This window comes from Denticeps clupeoides, chromosome 11 (assembly GCF_900700375.1).
Source record: "Denticeps clupeoides chromosome 11, fDenClu1.1, whole genome shotgun sequence".
Classification (NCBI taxonomy): Eukaryota; Metazoa; Chordata; class Actinopteri; order Clupeiformes; family Denticipitidae; genus Denticeps; species Denticeps clupeoides.
The window spans coordinates 1,114,363-1,139,889 of record NC_041717.1 but is presented as its reverse complement, the minus strand read 5'-3'; the positions used below and the strand labels follow the sequence as shown (position 1 = coordinate 1,139,889).

The following is a 25,527-nucleotide window of genomic DNA, read 5'->3' as shown; positions in this document are numbered from 1 at the left end:
ATGAGAGCGACAGGACAGAAACAACTAATTCTGATTGGTCTGTGGTAACATTTGAGTTCCTGAGAGTCAAATGTATAAAATAATTTTCTCTTGTGGACTCTGGGCACTTGCCTTTCCTTTCCATCGGGAACTGGGGGTTTTTCCCTCCAGTTTCTGGGCCTTTGCCTCTCCCTGTTTCTCCTGGACCAGGCGCCCTCTCTGTAGCTTGGCTCCTGGCTGTTCTCTCTCTTCCTCTATCCCTTTCTCATTTCTTTTATTTTGGGCTTGTCTGTCACATTGGTACCTGTTTTACAAGCGAGTTACAGTCAGTAGTTACAGGGACAGTCCCCCCCTAGAGCAATTTAGGGTTAAGTGTCTTGCTCAGGGACACAATGGTAGTAAGTGGGGTTTGAACCTGGGTCTTCTAGTTCATAGGCAAGTGTGTTACCCACTAGGCTACTTCCACCCTCTATTGTGCCATGCCTCTTTCTTCCAGGTAACATCAGATCACAACATGCTGAAGTACCTGCTCAGCAGTTGTGGCAAAGGAAGGGAGACCTGGCAGGGCGACCAAGTGGACCGCCTTTGAGAAGTGATCCACTATGGTCAGGATGGTGTTAAGACAGTCTGCTTCTGGGAATCAGGTAACAAAGTTTACGCTGAGGTGGGTCCAGGGACGGTGAGGGATTGGAAGATGACGTAGGGGACCGATGGCTGGAGAAGTTGGTGTCTTGGCCCGGGCACACACGTCACAGGAGTCGATGTAGGCCTGTACGTCCCTGGCCAATGACGGTCACCAAAACATCTGGTGAATGAAGGATGTGGTATGTTGGCATCCTGAGTGGCCAGAGAGAGCAGAGGAGTGACCCCAGTGGAGGACAGCAGAATGGCAGGTTTCGGGAACATATAGGTGCCCAGGTGGGGTGTTGGATGGTTCGGGATCAAATGCCTGGGCGGCCCAGACGCCTGAGCGGGCCAACAATTCAGTTGGCAGCGAGGATGGGTGAACACTCAGATGTACTGGATTCAGGGTGTGTTGTTGAGAGAGGGTGTCAGCTTTGGTGCTTGGACTGACTGATGGTGATGAGGCTTTAATGATCTGTCCAGACCAGAAAGGGGATGTTGCAGCTCTGTAACCAGTGCCATGACTCCTCGAGTGCCCACTTGACTGCCAGCAGTTCACGGTCCCTAACCCTGTAACACTGCTGTGTCAGAGTCAACTTACGTGAAATGAAGCAGCATGGGTGCAGTTTCTAATATGGACCACTGTGATGTCCCGTGGCAGAGTACGGGTGTGTTCTATTTATGTGTGTCTCTCTTTCTGTCTCTCTCTCTGTAATGTTGCAGGGTGGCTCCTCATCAGCCCTTGAATGGTCTCCTTCCTGCCATGATTGGTGAGCTGTAATAGGGAAGAGGACTCAAAATGGCGTCTGCTTTGGAAAAAGAGGAGGGGATTGTTGTTGGTGAAGAGAGGGTGTTGTTGGTGATGCGAAGAGAGTGTTGGTGTGACCAGAAGACAAGACTAACTTAGACTGCCCAGACCTGTTTTGTGTGTGTTTTGTTGTTTCAATGTCCTTGTTTGTAATAAACGGTTAGCCATAAGTGTTGTCGCGTCGTTTTGGAGTTTCTGCTCCTATGTCCCATTTGTTATGTCCCTGACCCTAGACCAGGGACGTAACAACCACATTGAGACAGGACAGCACAAGTGAAGGAGACGTGTCAACTTCCACGATGAACGGAAGTGCTGGATCTGGGTGTTGAAGAACAGGTGCGGTGGTGAAGCGATGACACAGGGACTGGAAGGCGTGGACAGCAGAAGGAGTCATAAGGAAGGGGTGTGCAGATGGCTTTGTGAGAGCAATTAGTGGTGCTGGGACTGCACTGTAGCCATGGATGAAGCAACGATAGAAATTCGCAAACCCAAGAAACCATCTGTTTGCACCTGGGTCCTCCTCTTTTGACACATGCAGGTTTTCTAACCCTTTTGTGGTGACAGAATCTCAGAACCTTCCAGGAAGAGTCTGTCTAAGAATCCATACAGGAGGTACAATCTTATGTCAACAGAAGTTGTTGTGCTTCCAAAACAAAAAGCAGATCATGGATATTGGAAGAGAGGAGGAGCCTACATCAATAACCACCATCATCTAATCATCCCTCATTGTGGCTCTTGTCTTTTGGAGTATAGATGAGTACATTGAGAGAAAGGAGACGGGACTGCACTTTGGGGTGTCCTGCTGGTAAGACAAATGTCCCTACAAGCATCAAGATGTCATCTCTTGGGCACATTCACCCCAGCATCAGCCTGGCATGTCAAGTCCTGTTCATTCAGTTCCCACACCAAAAGTCCTCAAGAGGTACCAACTGGAAAACTACATCCACTACCTATTCCAGAAAGACCCTGGTTACAGATAGCCATAGACTTTTTCACAGATCTGCCTAATTCCAATGGGCACACAACCATACTTGTAATGGTAGACAAGTTTTGTAAGCTGTGTCACTGCCTCCCTTTGCCTGCTCTACCTTCTGCTTTTCAGGTTGAGGAACTCCTATTCCAGTACGTCTTCAGAGTATTTAGGCTTCCTCAGGAGATCTTGTCAGACCGAGAACCCCAGTTGAAGAGATTTTAAGGGTCTGGGGGTTAACATTGCCCTCACCTCAGGAAATCATCCCAGTTGAACGGACAGGCGGAGCGCATGATTCGGGACAAGCATCCTTACACCTTTGGGAGGTTCCTCAGAGCATACTGCCACACTGCTCACAGCCATAACAGCCAAAGAACGCCGAACTTGTCTGATCTCGGAAGCTAAGGAGGGTTGGGCCTGGTTAGTACTTGGATGGGAGACTGCCTGGAAATACCAGGTGCTGTAAGCTTTAACTATTGGAAATCTTTTAGGCCACTGGTGGCCTAGCGGTTAAGGAAGCGGCCCCGTAATCAGAAGGTTGCCGGTTTGAATCCTGATGTGCCATGGTGCCGCTGAGGTGCCACTGAGCAAAGCACCGTCCTGAGCCGTGATCTGAGCAACACACTGCCCCCGGGGGCCTGTCATGGCTGCCCACTGCTCACTCAGGGTGATGGGTTAAATGAAGAGGACAAATTTCACTGTGTGCACCATGTGTTGTGCTGCAGTGTATCTCAAGTGACAATCACTTCACTTCAGACTGTTATGATCTGAATAAGTTATGAGCTTTTCTTAAGCAACTATCCTTTCTTTTTCCCCTTATCTTTTTATTTTTATTTTCACTACTTAATTATATCTTTCTGCAGCTTTTGCTCCATGCACAGGCAAGTAGTTTTTTATCCTTTGGACAAACAACTCTTCTAACTCAAACGACAACCCAGCTGAGATGATGGTGAAACCACGCTGCCGCTTTATCTACGGTCGAGACCAGTTGCTGGGACGCCGACAGCACAGCCGCACTGGCGTTAGACACGACATCCCCGCAGACATCAAGAGGAACTACCGCGGCTGCAGAGCCAGGAAAGCATGACGTCTCAAGAAGAGAAGATTTCGTCCTGCTCTCCCGTCAGTAGTGACAGGCAACGTCAGATCGCTGGTGAATAAGATGGACGAGCTTGCAACACTAACAAGGACAGAGAAAGTTTTCCGTGAATGCAGTGTCATGTGCTTTACGGAGACATGGCTGCATAATAACATCCCGGATCCGGTGGTGGACCTAAGTGGATTTATGTGTGTGAGGGCGGACAGGGACCCTAGCAGTAGTGAGAAGAAGGGAGGAGGACTCGCTGGTGTTCCCCCAGTCACTTCAAGGTGAGGATGGCTGTTTGAAACAAATACATTGAACTGTTAGCAGTAGGTCTTCGACCGTATTATTTACCACAAGAGTTTTCCCTCATCATATTCATCATTGTTTACATTGCCCCTGATGCGAACGCGGCGCAGGCGTGTGACGTCATCAGCTCCGCGACAACAGACGTCCTGAATCGAAACCTGTCTGCGTTCGTGGCTGTAACGGGCGACTTCAACCACACGAACATCTCCACTGTTCTACCCACGTTCAAACAATACGGAAATTGCAAAACCAGAGACAATAAAACACTGGACCTGTTCTACACCAATACTGCGGAGGCATACACCTCCATACCTCTCCCTCCCCTAGGCAGGGCCACCTCCAGCCCTGTTACAAACCTGTAGTCCAGAGACAACCTGCTGTCACAAAAACTGTTACAGGATGGACATGGGAGACAGAGGAGACCCTGCAGGGATGCTTTGAGGTGACGGACTGGGATGTTCTCTGTAATCCTCATGGGGACAATATCGACAAACTGACAGGCTGTGTTACGGATTATATCAACTTCTGTGTGGACACTGTGGTTCCCCAAAAAACCATTCATTGCTTCCCCAACAATAAACCCTGGGTAACTAAAGACATCAAAGCTACACTGAACAAGAAAAAGAGAGCCTTCAGAAACGGGGACAAAGAACAGCAGAGAGTGGTGCAGAAGGGGCTCAAAATCAAGATTGCAGAGGGAAAGAAGTCCTACAGAAGGAAGCTGGAGAGCCAACTTCAAGAAAACAATACCAGGGAGGTGTGGAATGGAATGCGGGCCTGAAACAAAAGAGAGGTGTTGAGATGGATGGTGACGTGGAGAGTGCAAACAACCTAAATTTGCACTTTAATAGGTTCGATTGCCCTGCATCTCCTGTCCCCTCTCTCAACTCGTCACACCCTCTCCATTCCCCTCCCCCCATCTCCTACCACCCCAGTCTGTCTCCCTCTGCCCCTCTCAGCAGATGACATCAAAAGGAAACTGTGCAGACTCAGTCCCAGTAAAGCTGCTGGTCCTGATGGTGTCAGTCTCCAGCTGTCTGGATTTCTGCAACGGATCTTTAACACAAGCCTGAAACTACAGGGGGTCCCATCACTCTGGAAGACATCATGCTTAGTTCCTGTCCCCAAAAAGACCAACCTGTCATCCCCTGGTGACTACTGGCCAGTGGCCCTGACTTCACACGTCATGAAGATGCTGGAGAGACTCATCCTGAAACAGCTGCGTCTGACTGTGGAGCCGTGGGAAGGACCCCTTACAGTTTGCTTATAGACCATCTACCTGCTGGACCAGACTCATTCTCACTTGGACACTGTTGGAAACACTGTGAGGGTCATGTTTTTCGACTTCTCTAGTGCTTTTAACACTATCAGACCATCACTGCTGGGGAATAAGCTCACAGAAATGCAGGTAGATGCCCCACTGGAAGCTTGGATTATGAACTACTTAACAAATCGACAACAGTATGTCTGACTGAAGAGCTGCCGCTCGGACAACATCTTGAGCAGCACAGAGGCGCCGCAAGGGACTGTACTATCACCTTTCCTCTTTACCCTCTACACGTCTGACTTCAGGTACAAGTCAGGTACAAGCCATTGTGGGCTGTATCAGAGACGGACAGGAGGAGGAATACAGGATGGTGGTGGACAGCTTTGTTGAGTGGTGTGAGCTAAATCATCTACAGCTTAAAAAAACAAAGGATTTTAGGAAGCATGCTCCTCTTTCCACCCCTGTCACAATCAGAGGATCTGACGTGAAGGAGTCAAAGACTCCCGGTACCTGGGGGTACACATCGACTGCAAACTGGATTGGTCCAAAAACACCAACACGGCTTTTCCTACTGAGGAGGCTCAGGTCTTTCAATGTCAGTAGGAAAAGGCTGACCATGTTCTATCACTCTGTGGTAGAGAGTGCTGTGCTCTTTGCAGCTGTGTGCAAACAGGCTGAACAAGCTGATTAAAGAGGCTGGTTCTGTCCTGGGTGTCAGACTGGAGACCCTGATGGAAGTGAAAGTGAATGTGAAGTGATTGTCACATGTGATACACAGCAGCACAGCACATGGTGCACACAGTGAAATTTGTCCTCTGCATTTAACCCACCACCCTAAGTGAGCAGTGGGCAGCCATGACAGGTGCCCGGGGAGCAGTATGTGGGGATGATGCTTTGCTCAGTGGCATCTTGGCAGATCGGGATTCGAACCGGCAACCTTCTGATTACGGGGCCACTTCCTTAACTGCTAGGTCACCGCTGCCCCTGTATGAGAGGAGAATACTGAAAAGCTTCTCAGTATCATGGACAATCATTCTCACCCCATGCATGCCTCCATGATGGCCCATCGGAGCACAAGAAGCAAAAGACTCATAGCCACTAAATGCCGAACCGACCGCTACAGGAAATCCTTCCTACCTGGAGGTATCAGATTGTATAACTCAACCTTGCTCTGTAGGTGATTTTTTCAGGGCTATTCAAACACAAATGTTTTTTAGGGTTTTTTCACTCAGATGTGCAATATTAATCACCTGTATGTCTTTGAATGTTTGTTTTACCCCCCTGCACATGCTGCTGCTACCCCATGGCATAATCATTATGTCACTTAGCACTATCTCTGGCATTTCATTGGATATAGTAATATCATTATTGTTATTGAGCCTTAATCTATTTCTGATATTTGCTCTATTGTACTATTTTTTGTAAATATAATTGATTCCTCTTGTTCCTCCTACTGCATTGAGCATGTTGTTGACAAAAGAATTTCCCTTGGGATAAATAAAGTTCTTCTTATCTTATCTTATCTTATCTTAATTTGCCCAAAACTAGCTCAAACACTCTACTACCAACATCACCCCATTCCGTGTGTTCTTGGCTACCAGCCACCCTTATCTCCCTGGGAACCCACATCCTCAGACATCCCAGTGGTGGACAAATGGCACCAGCAATCATCTCAAATTTCTGGCAGGGTGCTCATGCCCACATAGAGTGCCATAAGGCAACAAAAGCAACAGTCGGATCCCCTATGCCAGGATCCGTATTTACCATTGCTGGTGATCCCTGGTCGGCACCTCCTCGACACCCCCATCTTGTGGAGGGGTTACTGGCCTACATGGTTGCCTGTCCTCGCTATAGGGAGTGTCTCCAGTATCTGGTTGACTGAAAGGGGTATTGCCCAGCGGAGGGCAACGGGGTTCCGAGATCCTGGATTGGTAGTAGCCTACCAATCCTGGGTGGTAGTAGCCTAGTGGGTAACACACTCGCCTATGAACCTGAAGACCCAGGTTCAAATCCCACTTACTACCATTGTGTCCCTGATTGTAAGTCGCTCTGGATAAGGGCGTCTGATAAATGCTGCAAATGTAAATGTAAATCTCTAGAAATGATATTTCAATCATATTTCTTGCTGTATGGTTCCATATTGCTCAATTATTAATTTATAATGATTTAACACATGTACTATTCACAACAGAAACAGAGATTGTTATGTATGCATTCTTAAGAATAGAAAAGCTTTATATAGGAATAGAAACATACATTTCCTTCTGATGGCTGGTAGAAGGCCACCAGAGTGAAGATGATCATGGTCAGCAAATAGGAAATGGCACTGGTGTAGAACGTGGCAGCAGCAAACTTCTGCCACTTGGCTCTGAGAAGCTCATTGATTGGCTCCACTGCCAGCATCTCATGGCGGTTCTGTGAGAAAGATGAAACAGGTAATAAGGAGCCCTTTACCCTTCACAGAAAATCAGTGATAAACACAAACACAAGATGCTCAATATCATCTGAGTGTATATAACTAATTTCATAAATATTACATTTCTCAGGCAGATTACTATCTAATACAACACGACTGTCTCAATCCATGTGAACAAGGGTGGCATCACCAGTTGGAATGCTTTTTACTTTTTCAGTTCACGTATCACATTAAGCACATCCCCTCCATCTACCTCATACTGTAATGTAATTCTAACATGAATGTGTGCATCAAGTGAAAGTGAAGTGATTGTCACATGTGATACACAGCAGCACAGCACACGGTGCACACAGTGAAATTTGTCCTCTGCATTTAACCCATCACCCTGAGTGAGCAGTGGGCAGCCATGACAGGCGCCCGGGGAGCAGTGTGTGGGGACGGTGCTTTGCTCAGTGGCACCTCAGTGGCACCTTGGTGGATCAGGATTCGAACCGGCAACCTTCTGATTACGGGGCCGCTTCCTTAACCGCTAGGCCACCACTGCCCCATCAAACGTGGCAGTCAGCATGTGTGAAATCTAGATGAATGTTGGGTCACCAATTACTCAGGGCCGGAGTTTCCTCTGTCCACCTCTAATCCAACAGTTCAATTAGGGGAACCCCCAAATCAAGACAAAAAAACAAAAGGAAGATGGCACAACCAAAACTAAAAACTACTGATAGGAAAGGTACATCCACCTTTGGACAGTAACTCAGGGTTCCAACTAGGGAAGATCACTCCTTTGTTTCACCCATTTTATTTATGGCCCAGACCTGTAAACCTGGAAGCAAGTGCAAGTGTTCTGTCTTTATTTATATTAAATTCTAACTTGCCATTTGTATGTGGACAGCAAGGAAAGAATTTCATTGCATAGAGAAATGTAATTTCTTCTGTATATATAATAATAAATGCTTTGGATCCTTGAAAAGAAAATGATAGTTTTTTTCCCCATTATGAATACAGCAATAGCATCGGCATTAGGTAGTTAGGTGGAAGCTTCACATATATTTTTATACTGTAAAAGGCAATAGTGAGAACTCATAGTCACACATTCTGGTTATTAGTAAAAGAGGACATGTGTGTTGTCTCCAACAGTGTAAATGCGATCAATAAGCAACAAATGATGCATGAACAACAAACAGGAAAAGGCTTCTGCTTATAAACAGCCAAGGCTTTTCAAACACAACCACCTCCCACATAATTAATGTGACAGTTAAACAAGACAATTGCTGTAAAATGTTAATTAATTATTGCCATTAATGGTCTGTATGTGTTCAGGTCTGTATGTGTCTAGTTTAAACTTGCTCTTAATGGTAGAATCAAACTGAGCTGGGATTCAGCCCTGTGTGCTGGCTGAAGGAAGTTAGGAAAACCTTGAGCCGAGGTGATATGATATGATATGAAGAGACTGGAGGCTCCTGACACACACATACACACTCCCTGCTGCATAAAATAATGCTCTCTGTTATAATGTAAAGTCATGTTATGTCCTGTACATCAGGTCACAGAGCAAGGTGACCTGATGCTGAATATGATAAATGTGTTTGCGTGAGATTATGAATTTCTGATTCATTTCTGAAAATGTTTTTTTTTTTTACTTGATTGTCCACACCCCCTGAGCTGTACAAAAACAGAACTCTCCATGCGTGCTTGGAGAGCCTTTTTCCTTTCATGTGCACCATTTGGCTGAGATTGTGCTTCTGTTAAAAATTATTTTATACTTCCACTACAAGTATTAATGTTGTCTTCACAGTAGCTGGGTTCAAAAGTCACTAAGACGATAACTATGTCCACATATTAGCTCAGTCTTTAGCCATGCTACACACACACAAAACATACCTCATTACGACTGTTGTAAACCAGGATCTCAAGGACAGATGCTTCCTCACCACATGTGTCCAGGGAGGAGAGGTCATAAAGGGAGGAGTAGACAGGGCCATATGCCCAGTCCTTAAACTTGCGTGAGAGATGGCGCGCTTCCTCATCTTTTATTTCTCTCCTAATGATGTGCTGGAACACCTACAGGACAGGGGCAAAGCAGCAAAGTGGCTGAAATCTGTACAAAACAAGGCCCTTAAGTCAAACATCCTGGGTTATCACCCTGCTCTCAAAATCAAAGAAAAATGTAATAATATTATGAGATAATAATAAAAAAATGAATTAAAATAAAAGTATATTCCAATCAATTTTCATTGCCATGTACATTTTACAAATTGGACCTACAAAAATCTTCTTTCTTTGGCTGCTCCCATTAGGGGATGCTACAGCAGATCAACCAGGCTTTGGATTGACACCAAGACTGTGGTTATAAATATAACAGATATTGCAAAATAAGTCTGTCATCAAGCGAAAGATTTACAAGCGAAAATAAAAATGTGGTTTTTAAATATAAAACAAAACGTTTTCATGTCGAAAACAAAGCACCAGCTTTAAATAAATGATTTTATGTTCATTATTTTGTTCTACATAGAAATTTGGGTGGCAGTAGTGTTCATCATAAAGGTTAAGGACTGTTGCAAACATCCCCATAAAGTGGTGGAGAGAAGCCAAGAGTGTGAAATGCTACCATCACAGCAAAAGCTCCCTGATTTGAAACAAGTAAATTAAACTTTTCAACTTTTTTGTTCAACTTTGCATGCTATTTTTTGTTTGTTTGTTTATTACACAACCCGTATGTTATTTCATAGTGCTGTGTCTTCATTTTTGTTCTATAATGTAAAAATACAAGACCCATAAATGAGTAGGTGGTACCAATTTTAAAGCTGTTTATAATTGTCAGTTAAACATGTAAAATGTATTGCACATCCAAAACAATGTTGTATATGACACTAGCAAGACACAGAGTAACAGTGCTCATTATACTGAATGTATACTTGACGTTACTAAGTATACAATGTATGTTTTGCCTGAATGTGGTAATAATGGCATCTTTTCTTATATGTTAATATATGTTAAAAAAATTTGATGCTATTAATTATCTTTATATAGTTTGTAATGGCTTATCAGTACTGAGTTCATTAACATTGATTTATAACCTCACATAATAATAATAATAATAAAACTGTGTAACTGGCAACAGATTTAGCTAATATATGCACATATATCCACATTAAGGTCACACAAACTCCCTGACCTTTCCCTCACCCCAATTTTCCCCAGCTTGGCAGCCATCATGAGGGGTGACATGCCATCATTGTTGTGCACCATCTCCAAGTTGCAATCAGGGTAGAGCTTGACACACTGAATGAGCAGCAGGTCATACATCTTTGTGACAAATCGGGTGTTGTCACGCGTGTTGTCAGCGATGTGCACAAGAGCATGCAACACAGTGTTGCCTCGTGAGTCCTGGCGCCGCAGGTCAGCTGTCTTGTGTGGGTTTTCTGTTAAGTACCGCACCATGTTTGGTTGGTTGGTGCATGCTGCGAGGGACAGAGGCAACTCACCTGAACAGATATAAAAAGAGAGAACAAAACTAAGGACAGTGAATGATCATTAGTGAATGATTTATGTGTTCCACATAAACCAACAATAAAGTTGAAAACTAACCCCATTGTCCAGTAGTCAAGTTGTAAAAACAAATCGGGGGGATGGTGAACTTAATTTCTTATGAGACATATTTTGCGCTGTTGACAGTGCACATGGTGGGAGACCAACTGTGTTTTATTGTTGTTTAAGCAAAAACATAATGAATATATTCTACTATCCTAAAAATGCATGCTAAAAATACATGCTGAAAAACCGGCAACATTCTGATTACGGGGCCACCACTGCCCCAGTGATTAGTTGTCACATGCGACACTCCACCTTGGTGGGTCGGGATTTGAATCGGCAACCCACTAGACCACCACTGGCCCTATACTCTTGTATACTCTTAAAATAAAAGACATAAAAACATAATAAGCAATATAAATCAATGAACAATGTAAATACATTTTTAAAAAGTCATAAAAGAAAACACATATTTAAAATCCTATAAAACCAACCTTGATTGTTCAATGATCAGTAAACACTAGTGAAAATAGGTGGGTTTTCAAAAGTGACAGAAGTGATTTGAGAATGAAAGGAGCCTGTCTGAACTTTAAGGGCAGCTCATTCCTCTGCTTAGGAGCCACAACTGAAAAAGTGCAATCTCCTCTAAGCTTCAAACTAGTTTCTGGGACAACTGAAGTGAGTTGGCCTGCAGACCTTAGATAAAAAATATCTTATACTCAACAGATTTATGCATTCGTTGATAAAATAGCACAAGGGATTGGACGAGGGTGATGTTCGTTTTAGAAGGGGGATGATTTTGACTGTTTTTATTTCAAGGAGGGTGGCATCAGCCCTTATCCTCAACTCCAGTACTTCCTCAAACTTAAGGTGGTGGAGAGAAGACAAGAGTTTTTTTTTTATTATTACATAACCTCATGTATGTTATTTCATAATCCAGTCTCTTCAGTTTTGTTCTATATTGTAAAAAATATAAGAACCACAAATGAGTACGTGTCCCAACTTTTTACTGGTACTATATAAGCTGTTTTAAATTGTTTGTGGGAAATTATTTGTTTGTGGGAAATTATACATGTAAAATGTATCAGACAACAAAACTGTCAAAGTTTATGACCAATTACAAGTGCAATAGTGGGACAGATGACAAGACAACACCAGGAGGCCAATACAGGCAAAATGCACAGGGAAGTATATAGTTACAGATGCACACAGTAAAGCAGGTACTCATTCACAATGTTTTGATTATTTGTGTGGTTTAAGAATTTGCTAACAGTGTTTACAGAATAAGTATACATTTTAAAGGATGCATGCAATGCCATTTGGTCCTAAACATTCAGCTTCTGTACGTTTTCCAACAATATCAATAACAGATCTCAACAAACAAAAAAAGACAACGTGAAAAGGTTTATGTGAAAAGGTTCTGGAAAAAGAAAGTTGTGCCATAAGTATGATGTAAATGCTTGTGTAACCACTTCCATTTACTGTAAACAGGATTGGCAACACTGTCACACACTGCCAATCACAGACGTTATACTAGAGATACTGGTTGTTACTGCAGTGAAATGCTAATTGGGCACCGCAGATCACAGCCAGTGACTGAGAGGTCAGAGGGTGTACAGAGACCCGCAGGAGAGATGGACGGTTGTACAGCTGTGACTCACCGAAGTAGAAGTAGCCGCCTTCATTCCTCGGCTGGAAGAACTTTCCTCTGGCCTGAGCATGCACATCTGCCCCCTTCTCCACCAGCATCTCCACATACTGCTTACAGCGCCTTTCTATGGCAATATGCAACGCTGTCTGGCCTGGTGACACAGAGCAAATGAAAAAGCTATAAACATGCAATGAAGAAAACTCCCAAAATTTACACTAATAAGCTCACCCTAACACTATAATAATAATAGTTATCTATTATCTGGCAACATGGAGAGAGAGAGAGACACAATGTTGGTCTAAGTGTTAAACTTGATCATGCAGCTATCAGCTAACAAGACACTCCCTGGAGGGCACCAGTCATACACAGAATGGTTCAATCCATAAATAGATACATTTGCAACATGTAGTGATATTTACAAAGCCTATGAACAAAATAAACCAAAAAAAAGATTATAGTAGAAATAAAAATACAGAGTGAGGAAAACAGTAAATGGAGCAAGAGGGCAGTGAAACTAATTAAAACAAAAATCAGACAAAAAGCAATATAATCAAAGACAAGCAGGAACAATCATAAAATAAAATGAAACAAAACAATCAAGCAAGTTGATGTGATGTGGGTGATCCCTGCTGCACGTTCACCTGCTGGTTATTGTCTATCGGCACACGCCCCTGTTAACTTGTGTCGGGTCACATTTCAATCTGGCCACCCTGTGTCACAACCTTTAGGCATGACGAGGCAGATGAACAGAGAGGAGGACGAAGAGGTGACGAGATGACGAGGAAGAAGATCCCCAAACATCCTTTGCATCAACCGCTAAAATGCATCAACCGCATTACATAACCTGAATGGCATGCAGTTCTATTAGAAAAGGCCAAAAGGGGTACAAAAGGCAGTCTTACATTTATCTTGCTAAGCCACTGGGACCTGATTATAACCACTTGCCAGATCTAAGGTAGAAAATCAGTAGACCCCAGAGAGTGCATGCAGGCTCTCCTCAATATGCAATAAAGGAAAAGCATCCTTCCTTGTCTTACAGTTCAGCAGATATGCAAACAGTCTACACATATGCAAACTCCCATCTTTCAACACAATGGGAGAGGCATAGGGACTACTGCTGTTCCTAATTACCTGGGCCTCAAGAAGCTGATTAATATGGTCCTTCACCACCACATACTCTAACGGAGGAATAGGCCTATATCTCTGCCGAACAGTAACATCGTGTGAAATGAGGTTGATACAGCCCAGGTGCAGAAAAGACTGTACTGTACTGTACAACAAGAACCTAGCCCCTGACTGTTCTGGCTCCACCAGAGCAGAAAAATCCACTGCCCCTACCCTGTCTTGCAGACTTACAGGCTACTTGATAAGAAACAGTAGCTACATAAGTAGGGGACCTCACATCAGTAACTCCAGCAGGTAAACTAACAACATGGAAGCTACATACCAAGCCAAGACTTACCTGGGGCTGAAGGCATCGGAAAGCTATAAGCCCTGGTGACAAACCAGCCTCCAGAGGTTCAAACAGAGGAGAGCAACCAAAAAGCTGCTCTGAACATGTACTGGATCAATTTCATCATCCCACCAGGTATACAAAGCACCCGTGAACCATGAACAAGGAGTGCACTATCAGAGACTCATAGAGTCGGAGCAGTAACCTGATGGAACTGCTGCAGAGCCTTCACAATGGGATCAGGTGCCTAAAACACAGAAGTGAAATTGAACAGTGAAGGTGGATACTTCACTATTAGGATTCCACAGTCCAGCATTACCTTACTATATAATTCTACATCCAAGGTGGTCATGGCCCCAGGAGCCAAACTTCTGCAAAAAGAAGCTCTCAGTTACTGTGGACACCATGGAACCAGTGTCCAACAAGCATGACAAACGTTCCCAATCAACACATCGATGTAAAGACGAGGACATTAACGGAACCTCCTGCCTCAACATTCAGCCAGTATAACTCCCATCTGAGGTGTGGCCCAACAACAGTGGGCTTCAGTTTCCCTGCTGTGTAGAGCTACTTCAGAAGATGGATCAGTGATTGAGCCAGGACAATGGAGGGAAGGAACCATCTGCCCATCACACTCCCTGGCAAAGTGGCCATTCTGCTGACACCTTCGACACACCACTGGACCACCATGAGGACACTATATGCTGAATGGGCCTGCAGAGAGGTAACCATCTGAGTGAGCTGATTGACCTGCTCCTGTTGTTGCTTCAACAGTTCCTTTAACTTACTCAATTCAGTCACTGATGGGGTCAACGGTAAGGTAGGATGAGCACTACAGTATGTACAACATACTGTAAGCCATAGGTAGAAGGGAGGAAATAACTCACTTACTCCACCCGGTAACCCCTCTCTTTCACACCTAAGAGCTTCCCCACACATCTCCAGTAAAGTAGCGGTAGGCAAACAAGCTGCTTGAGCTCCCTACGGAGAATATCATCAAGTGAAGTGAAGTGAAGTGATTGTCACAAAACCACGGTCGGCGATCCTCACCACCATCCACCACTCGGCCAACAAACACAACTGGTGGCACCCACGTCAACTACACTTCTGAGTGGGCCGGCTCAGGACCCCCATCTCTACATAGTCGTACAAGCTGTCCCCTCAGTTTTTTGGACAATTCCCTCAGCCGTCTCTCTCCAGTTACCTATCATCTCTAGCTCCCACCATCCATTCGTGTTCATCCAGTCTTCCATGTGAATCGTCTCAAGCTCTTCATCATCCACCACCGCCCCGGAATAATTGCCACTCACGTGGCTGAGGTCCAGTATCTGGTGCATTGGGCTACGGCCATGAAGAACGGTCCTGGGTGCCAAACCTGGACTCATCCTTGATGTGCTGCCTGTTTGTCATCCTGCTCTCTTCTGTTGTCTTGTGTAACCCAGTAACACAAGTGTCAACATTCATGCTGTTTCTTTTATGTGATCTTTCTTTTCTGTCCCATTCTCTTATGACATGTATTTGACTAGGCTGACAAAATCTTCATTTTGCTGACCAAACACTACCTTTTTCTGACTGATATCTGATATTCTGGAATCTAAACTAGTGCTCACATGCCTAGACAAGATGAGAGGGGAGAGAGTTTGAGAAAGAACTACCTAGCCTGCCTGTGTAAAATAAATGAAAACATAATGCATTAGGAGGCATTTTGGAGTAATGCATTAGGAGTATTTTTTTCTCATTGTTTTTGTCACGTCACACCGTTCACATGACTGGGAGCAACACGGAAGTGGGGTGGCACGACTCTTAAAATGGCAAGATGGCCGCCTCCAGTTGTTCAGTCATTGTTTATATTTGCCTTCAATGACTCTGCTCTCAATGCTTACAAAGTATGAACATTACTGTTGTCTCTTATCCTCTGTCCTGTCTACCTGCTTTCCTGTCCCTTGTTCGCTCCTTCCACGAATGTCAATATCCATGGCTGTTGCAGCTGAAACTGGCTGCAAGTTTGCAGATTCATTTGGTGGAAACTCACCTTCCTCCTTTTGCTACTCCTGTCTTGCCTTGTTTCCATGACATTTTTTTTCATTTGTCATGCCATATGTGACGTGAATTTTGATTGTCAATGTCATATGACTACGTTGGTTCACCTACATGCCGTATCTCCTTTGTGTCACATTGATTTATATATGCATTCTTGCATCTATGTACTTTTTTGGCCAGAAAGATATTAATTTCACAAACATGTAGTTTGTTGGGTGTATTGGATCTTAGATACCTTATTTAAAGAGTTGAAAATATTTCTGTCACCCAGAACACAAATCTTTTGTTATGTTTTAATAAGTTTAAAAAAAAAAATGACGATGACTGACTGCTTCTTCATTCTACATTATTTAAATACATTCTTTGTTGTTGAAGAAATATTATATTCCATTTAAATGGTTTGTTATCAACTAATAGTTTAAGCCCTACTGGCACATCTCCCTTCTGGCAGTAATCTATTCCATTAAATTAAATTCAATTAAAACTATCAATTTATTAACCTATGTGACATAACAGGAGATAAAATGGCATCAGATATTTGAGCTTATTTGTACTGTCTTTTTACAGGCATAACATGCATGAAATAAACATATCAAAATCAATGTCCATAAAAGAATAATTCATTTATTAGTGTAATTATTAACACAACTGAGTAGTTAAGGGATATAATTATCTTCAAAATGGTCTGTAATAAGTAATCCTCTTTAACTTGTGCAATAGTGTATGTGGCGGTGGAACATTTGCAACAACAGATTAATCAGCAGCACAAACAGAACAGATGTGGCTGAGCGGCTTCACTTCAGTTAAAAAATGTGTGGAGATAAGTTACTGGCCAGTAGTAACTGTGTATTAACTGACTTGCTATTTCTTCAGACATTTCTGTATTTTCCTCACCTCTGTAGTAGATGTCTCTAAATGGTGTGTTGACAAACTCTCGCAGGTTTCCTTCCTGCTCTGCTATGTCCATCAGCACTCGGATAGTGTCATTCTGGCCACCATAGAGATTCAGCAAGGCTTTGGGAAGACACGTTTTTCCAGTGGAAGGTTCTGTAATAGAGGGAACAAAAAAGTTATGATTATTTTTACTTACATATCAGTAACTAGTCACTACAACAATTCTTTTACAATTGCCTTTTTTCTGTTTAGACAATTTGATGTCAATTCTTGCCACAGACCACAGATGCTTAAACATACAGGAAACTCCCCAGGGATAAACTTTTTTATATCATGGTCATTTCCTTTAACAAACTACATGGGGCCAAAACCAATAGACAACACATGGGTGAAGGCCTTGATAAACCTTGACTGTGAATAAAATGATAACTGTGTAAGACCCTGTGGAATACCATGGACAGTAGTCCAAAAGACTAGCACATTACACACTAACAGTAACCCCTGTTGTGCAAACACACACACAAAATCAGCAGTGGCTTGGGAATCCTGACTGGCCTGGGTGTGTAAACTAGAGAGATATTTGGCACCAGAGTGCCTCACCTCTGAACTCCTCATCTGTTAACCTCTTGTCATGGGCCTGGAGGAACTCCAAGAGTCCCTCGAGGGCCCGTGGATCTGCTTGTGACACTGCATCAAAAAGCAGTGTCCGGTTAAAGGCTTTCAGTACTTTAGGAGGGTCAGAGGTCAGACCATCATCTACAGAGACCTCCGGATTCCTGTGAAGGCAGAGACACAAGTTTAAAGCAACAATCCACAAAGTAGCTCAGTACATCCATTCACCAGTTGATGAAATGCTGATTCCACATGATTCCATGAACCACTGTGAGACCCCTTCATCCTTAGAATAAATTTGTCTGTGTTCTGGAAAAATCTTGGTATAAATGATGGACACTGACAACAGTCAAAACTGTTTAATAACTTTTACTTAAGATATTTCTGACATGCAACAACTAAATAAAAAAAATACAGTTTAAATAAGGTATATTAATTTTTTTAAAACAGGTCGCTATGCCCTCAAGATTGGGCACAGACGCAGTAAAATACTGTAAAAAAGCTGTACAAGGCAGTAAGGCAATCTTTTACAAAACCAGAACAATATACATATTACATAGAGGTGTGAACCTTCACGGGTATTACAATTTGATTTGATTACGATTATCAATGCCTTGATTATCGATTCATCAGGATATTTCCCATACATTTTCTACATTACTTCATGTAGTGTTTTCAAATACAGAAGTTAATTAAGATCTTGTTCACCCGTGTGGATGCTTTGAAATGCTGCAATAAGCAGAACCAGAACTGTTTTTCTACTCATTGGAGCAAATCTAAAGGTGCTTTCAGAATGAATATGGCATGCTGCAAGCTTCACGCCGTGCTTACTGTGGGGTGCAGCGCAAAAAATATGTTTGGTTTTCTAAACTCTCGTTAAGATGATAATTTTGTGTTGTAGATCTCTGGACACTCAGACACTTATCAAGATGATATTGGTCATGCAAAAATACGTCATGGCGCGCAGCAGTCAAAGTTCAACAAATTTCAAGGAAGTTAACGAATGGATTCACTGACTGATGTTAGTGCTGACCTGTCTACGAGCAATACATCTTTTTCTTTTCTGCCTGCTAGCAGGATTAAACTTTGCAAGTAATTTGTTGGATTGTAGGTTTGTAAAATATACCTAATTTTTAAGTGTGGTGGTGCAAAGAAACTGTAAGTTAACTATAATTTACAAGTTGAGTTTTTGGTAGTAATGGATGATGTAATGATTATAAAATGCATATAAGTTTATAGTTTAGACATGGTGTAGTTATGACTCAAACAATTCAGTTCCGTGAGACCACTCATGAGCTAATTTATGAATCAGGGGTATTTTCCTGGGTTGGTCATGAATCATACAGTTCTACTTTGACTGTGCACAAGGCCGCCTAGTAGATAACATTGACCCCCAGATATTAGATATTAAATGTACAGATGATGATGCATTCAGTCAAGCAAAAAATAAAACCACAATCATCCTACCCTTGTGGGAGCTTCTTCTTCCATCGTTTCTGGTTCTTAGCCTCACGACATGTTCCATAGTCAAACATGGAATCCATTGGGGCTTTCTTGGGGCCAGGGGCCACTGGAGATTCATAAAAATTGGATTCCAAAAGTTCAATGTGGTTGGAGATCCCCTTTTTGAAAACTCCCTGGAACTTGTTTTTTAGGTTTGGTCTGCTCTCTCCTTGTTGCACAGTTTGGCCTGTATCCTGGGTTGCAGGCGAGTTTTCCTTGTCATTCTCAAACAGTCCACCCAAGGTGGACAAGGCATCCATCTGGCCATCAGAGGCTTCTTTGGTCTCTTGTGTGCTTGAGGTAGTTGTTGGATTGCTGTCAGAATGCATCATGGCACTTCAACAGAATGGCAGGAACATTTCGACCCTAAGACAACAAAAAAGACGACAGGCAAAACAATACTAATATTAGTAAGTAAGAATGTATCTGTCTTTTGAAACGATTTCCCCACTTTGACATATTTGGATAAAGGATAAACTGCAAATGACAGTTCTCTAAACCTTCCCAGCTATGAGAACCTGCCAGTAAAGGCCACTGGAGTGCAGCATTTGTGTGGACCATTGACTCTCAAAGTGTGGGGCAAGTGACAGGTGGGGCACAAGTGACCTGGGGCAAAGTCATGCTGAACTAATCTTTAAAATGACACTGGAGTCATTATCATAGAAAAACAAAGGACTGTCTACAGTCTGGTGAGTTTTACCTCCGCATGAACTGAGAGTGTACTGTTCACAATAACAAGAGGCATGTTTGAGGATTTCAAACCCAACAACACTATAGTTACTGTCAATTTCTGGGGATGTTGAGCTGCTAGTAGAATTGGTATATTACACAAAGTGGATGGAATAATTCTTAAAAATAATCTAAAATGTACATCTACATAATTCAAATTTGGACATTAATGGGTGTTCCAAAATAAACATATATCAAATCTAGATGTGTAATGGATAAATCAAGCTAACATTAAGGTTTTGAAACAGCTTTGGAAGGTCTGACCACAACCATGTTGAAATTTTGTGGACTATAATTAAAAGGCCAGTGCCAGTAAACCAAACCAATTAAACAATCTCTACCTTTACTACCTTGTTTAACTAGACAAGGAGATGTCGTTGCAGTAATTAATAATGATATCCTCAGTATTACACATACACCCGGTCATGGATTTAACTCTTTCCAGATTCTCTATACCAACGTAACCTTGCAAAATAAAAATTCATTCATTCAAATCAAGTTCATTCCATTGATTATTATTTATAGACCCCCTGGACCTTACTCTGAATTTCTCAGTGAATTTACAGATTTTGTTTCCAACCTGGTTTTATCTGTGGATAATCGATTATTGTCTGCGACTTTAACATCCATGATAAATTAGAAGACTCGCTAAGAACAGCATTTCTGTCTATACTAGACTCAGTTGGAGTTCAACTAAATATAATAGGACCTACTTATGAAGGTGGCGACATGCTCGATCTTGTACTGAACTTCAGTTTAAATATAGAAGACATAGTCATTCTTCCGCAATCTAAAATAATCTCAGATTATTTCCTCATCACTTTTAAAATATGTCTTAGACACAATAAACTCAACCCCCTCGTTATAGAGATAAACGGACAAAAACATAAAGTACGGCAACGAGGTTTATTAATACCCTACCAGATTTATCAACGCTGATAAACTCACCGTCAGACCCCACTGAACTCGACCAAGCGACCAAATGTCTAGAATTAACACTGCGTAGTATGTTAGATAATGTCGCTCCCCTCAAAAGGAAGATAGTAAGAGATAAAAACTTAATTCCTTGGTATAATGATCACACGCACTCGCTTAAGAAGACCGCCCGGAAATTAGAACATAAATGGCGTCGAAGTAAATTAAATGTATTCCGAATAGCATGGAAGGAGAGCCTCCTAAACTATAGGAAGGCTCTTAGTGCGGCTCAATCGACGTATCTCTCCTCATTAATAGACAAGAACAAAGGTAATGCCAGATTCCTGTTTAACACCATAGCCAAACTAACCAGGAATAAGACAAAAATGGATACTACCACTCAATATCATCATAGTAGCAACGATTTTATGAATTTCTCTAATACTAAAATGGTTCCGAATAGAGACAAGATTAGAAGCACAACAAACAGCTCCGTCAATATTACTATGGAAAATAATAGTAAGCCAGAACGCTTCAACCTTCTTAAAGAGCATGAATTAATTAAACTAATCTCGTCGTCAAATCAATGTACTTGCGCATTGGATCCGCTCCCTACAAGTTTCCTTAAACAAGTAGCACCCGATATTATAAATCCTATCCTTAAAATTATTAGCATCGGCCATGGTAGTAGCCTAGTGGGTAACACACTCGCCTATGAACCAGAAGACCCGGGTTCGAATCCCACTTACTACCATTGTGTCCCTGAGCAAGACACTTAACCCTAAATTGCTCCAGGGAGACTGTCCCTGTAACTACTGATTGTAAGTCGCTCTGGATAAGGGCGTCTGATAAATGCTGTAAATGTAAATGTACCAAGTTCGTTCAAGGTAGCAGTCATTAGATCCCTGATTAAAAAACCTGATCTTGATTGCAGTCAGCTTTCGAATTATATACTGATATCAAACCTTCCATTTATATAAAAGAATTTAGAAAAAGTTGTAGCCCAGCAGCTTAGCGCATATCTAGACAGCAACAACATTCATGTACTATATGAATCGTGATTTAGACCTCATCATAGCACTGAGACAGCGCTGGTTAAAGTGGTTAATGACCTGCTGTTGGTCTCTGATCAGGGACGCATCTCGCTGCTTGTCCTGATTGATCTGAGTGTAGCGTTTGACAATATTGATCACGCTATTCACCTTGCCAGGTTAGAGAATGTTGTTGGGATTAAGGGAACAGCCCTTGTATGGTTCAAATCATATCTGACCAATCGGTATCAATTTGTGGACATCAATGGTGATTCATCTTCATATAGTAAAGTAGAGTTTGGTGTTCCGCAAGGTTCTGTCCTAGGTCCGTTGCTATTTTCCTTATACATGTTACCTTTAGGTGACGTCATTCACAAACACGGTATTAGCTTTGATTGCTACGCTGACGACACACAGTTGTATCTGTCAGCAATGCAAGACGAGAGGCAGCAGCTGAACAGAATAGAGAATTGTCTGAAGGACATTAGACAGTTGATGCTCACCAACTTTCTTCTACAGAAGCTCTTGTACTTGGGCCTCAAGCAGCCAGTAAGATGGCTGACTACATCATAACTCTGGAAAGGCTTTCTATCTCGCCAAGTACTGAAGTAAAGGATCTAGGTGTTCTCATTGATGCAGGTCTATCATTTGATTCACATGTAGATAATATCACTAGGATAGTATTCTTTCACCTTAGAAATATTGTAAAAACAAGAAATATCATCTCATTGCACGATGCAGATAAGTTTGTCCACCCCTTTATCACATCAAAGTTAGATTACTGCAACGCATTATTACCTGGATGCTCTAGTAAACTCCAGCTAATACAGAATGCTGCAGCCAGAGTTCTAACTAGAACTAGGAAATTTGACCACATCACCCCAGTCTTACAATCACTGCACTAGCTACCCATCAAATTTAGGATTGACTACAAAATCCTACTTTTGACCTATAAAGCTGTAAATGGTCTTGCCCCCGCAATACCTGAGTAAACTTTTAGTTATTTACGACCCATCACGCCCCCTGCAATCAACAGGTGTGGGGTCACTACTGGTACCCAAAGTACAGAAGGTCACAGCTGGGAGCAGATCCTTCTCATATAGAGCTCCGCAGTGGTGGAACGGCTTACCGGTCAGTGTTCGGGATTCAGTCTCAGTGTTTAAATCTAAACTGAAAACACATCTGTTTTCTCTGGCCTTCTGTTAAAGTCCCAGACACAGTGTCAATTATTAAATCCACTTCATTACACAGTCACCCTGTTAAGCACAGATAGTGTTAAATTCCTCTTAGTTAGTCTGTCCTAGTTAGGGTATCGGGCCACTGTAGCACAAATATTCCACTATAACCACGTATTTCAGTATCGGTCGTACATTTACATTTACATTTTACAGCATTTATCAGACGCCCTTATCCAGAGCGACTTACAATCAGTAGTTACAGGGACAGTCTCCCTGGAGCAATTTAGGGTTAAGTGTCTTGCTCAGGGACACAATGGTAGTAAGTGGGATTCGAACCCGGGTCTTCTGGTTCATAGGCGAGTGTGTTAACCACTAGGCTACTACCCCCCTACATCGAACAATGTCACCGTCTGCCGCTGCGTCTGTTTGTTTTCTCCGAGATATACTGAATAAAGCGCCCAGTCTACTGGCAGACTCCAGTCAGACAAGCAGATAAATCCGGGTTCCTGACAACTGCTAAACAAGGACTTAGCATGAAACGAACCAAAGGGTCACCACAGCCACCACCACCATTACAACTACAGCTTCAGGGATTTTCAAATGGACCAGTAGCATCATAATGGACACATAATGTACACCATGACACTGGACTACATTTTGGACTTCTCCACCTCTACAACTGTAAGCCTTTTTCTTTTATTGAACAATCACAAACCCTGCACCCAGGGGGTCCCTCTCTGTATCACTCCTTCCCAAGGTTTCTTCCTTTCTTTTTTTCTCTCTCCTAGAGTTTTTTTTGTGTGGTGTTTTTTCTTGTGTGCAGAAGGGTTCAAGTGTGGGGGGGGGGGTCAACTGTAGGGCCTGTCAAAGTCCATTGAAACATGCTGTATGTGATTTTGGGCTATATAAGAAATACATGTTGTTGTTGTTGTTACCAACTCTGCCAATACACTAGCAATGGAACAACCAAATAATAGTTTGGGTGTATGTACAGTCATTTAAAAAAACTATCAAACCCCATAAAAACTTGTAATTTCTTTTAAATCAACATGGCATCCTAGACGCTTATTCACTTCCCATCATGCTAGCAGATCGGTCAAAGGATGTGCTAGAGATTTAATCCATGTATGAAACATCTTGCTAATCGAAGGACTTGTTACATATTTGGTTACAACTCTAAAAGAAAATGTGAGCTTCCCAGCCCGAGAAACCTCACATACACACCAGAGAAGCGTGCAGACAGTACATGATAAAAGCAAAGCCCTGGAGCTACCACTCCACCACCGTCATCCGCATGAATCAGGAAAGAATACGTTGCCGATCAGCTCCAGAGGATTTACATAAGACAAATAACCCGAATCATCTGTTGGTTTCTAAAAATCACAAAACACACTAGTACACAGCATTTAAAAGGCCAAAACAGAAACACTAAATGTCTTACGCTGTTCTGCTTACCTCATACATACCATCCATGCAAAACAGCAGTGTTGCATTTGGCTCGGAGTGCTGGGTGTGCCAGCTTGGCATGTACAGACTTAGTCCAGCCAACCAAAAAAAGGGGAAACCAGCATGGCAGCATTTTGGTTTACTTGGATTCTCCCTCCGTACAGAAGGCAGCGCATGTTTAAGAATGATAATCATTGTTGACAGATCTTAAATGTTCAAATATTGTACCAGCATCTTAAAGTCATATTTTGAGAAAAATTATCATACACACACAATTCTGACGTTGCTCAGAAAATCTGCTTCAACAACACATTATGAAAGACTGTGCATAGTGTATAACGTAACTTTTACCTACAGAATATTTGTAAAAACCACCTCTGGGCAGAACAGCTCCTGAACCTGTGTAGAGTGTTGGATTGTCCCTACACTGAATAAATGTCATTTGCATGTTAGAAAAGTGATTAGAAGCTTTACTGTTAGTGCTAGCTATAGTCTTTAACCACCCAGTGAAAACTGGGGTCTTTCTCCCATTCATGTCTCCCATCTTCCATTCAAGCACAACCCAACACTTTACATCATGTATTGATTGGCTATAAAGGCACATGAGACAAAAGCGCATAAAAAAGCAAAGTATGTCTCCACAGCCAGATGAAAAAAGATCTGTACCTTATCGTCCTAATGCAATGATCATACATTCTTGTATTTTTGGAATTATTCATCATACAGAGGGCAAAAATATGTTACAAATATTATAATTATTGTACTTCTGATACCACTGATGATAATCCAACATGCCCTTTTTCCAAAGATCTGTGCAATTCGCATGCTGTCAATCAATTTCTGGGCCAAATCCTGACTGATGGCAACCCATTCCTTCATAATCAGTGCTTGCAGTTTGTCAGAATTTGTGAGTTTTTGTTTGACCTTTTGAGGATTGACCAGAATGTGAAGATTGGGGCAGTGGTGGCCTAGCGGTTAGGAAGCGATCCTGTAATCAGAAGGTTGCCACTGAGCAAAGCACCGTCCCCACACACTGCTCCCCAGGTGCCTGTCATGGCTGCCAACTGCTCACCAAGGGTGATGGGTTAAAAGC

General features: G+C 42.5%; 1 protein-coding gene across 2 annotated transcripts in view; it reads right to left on the bottom strand.

Moving 5' to 3' along the window:
- LOC114799056 (transient receptor potential cation channel subfamily V member 4-like) overlaps window positions 1-24,500 on the bottom strand; it is a 35,387-nt gene extending 10,887 nt beyond the window's left edge. Inside the window, exons 1-8 of one of the 2 annotated variants that reach the window (XM_028995207.1) lie at window positions 24,444-24,500; window positions 19,100-19,501; window positions 17,621-17,796; window positions 17,021-17,173; window positions 12,644-12,784; window positions 10,638-10,936; window positions 9,333-9,512; window positions 7,295-7,453 (exon numbers count right to left, since the gene is read on the bottom strand). In XM_028995207.1, the coding sequence (XP_028851040.1) occupies window positions 7,295-7,453; window positions 9,333-9,512; window positions 10,638-10,936; window positions 12,644-12,784; window positions 17,021-17,173; window positions 17,621-17,796; window positions 19,100-19,467 (1,476 nt within the window). In that variant the 5' untranslated portion in view covers window positions 19,468-19,501; window positions 24,444-24,500. Of the gene's footprint in view, window positions 1-7,294; window positions 7,454-9,332; window positions 9,513-10,637; window positions 10,937-12,643; window positions 12,785-17,020; window positions 17,174-17,620; window positions 17,797-19,099; window positions 19,502-22,939; window positions 22,970-24,443 lie in introns of those variants that run through there. The other variant, XM_028995208.1, reaches the window with a different exon arrangement.
- Between the last annotated feature and the right edge of the window lie 1,027 nt (window positions 24,501-25,527).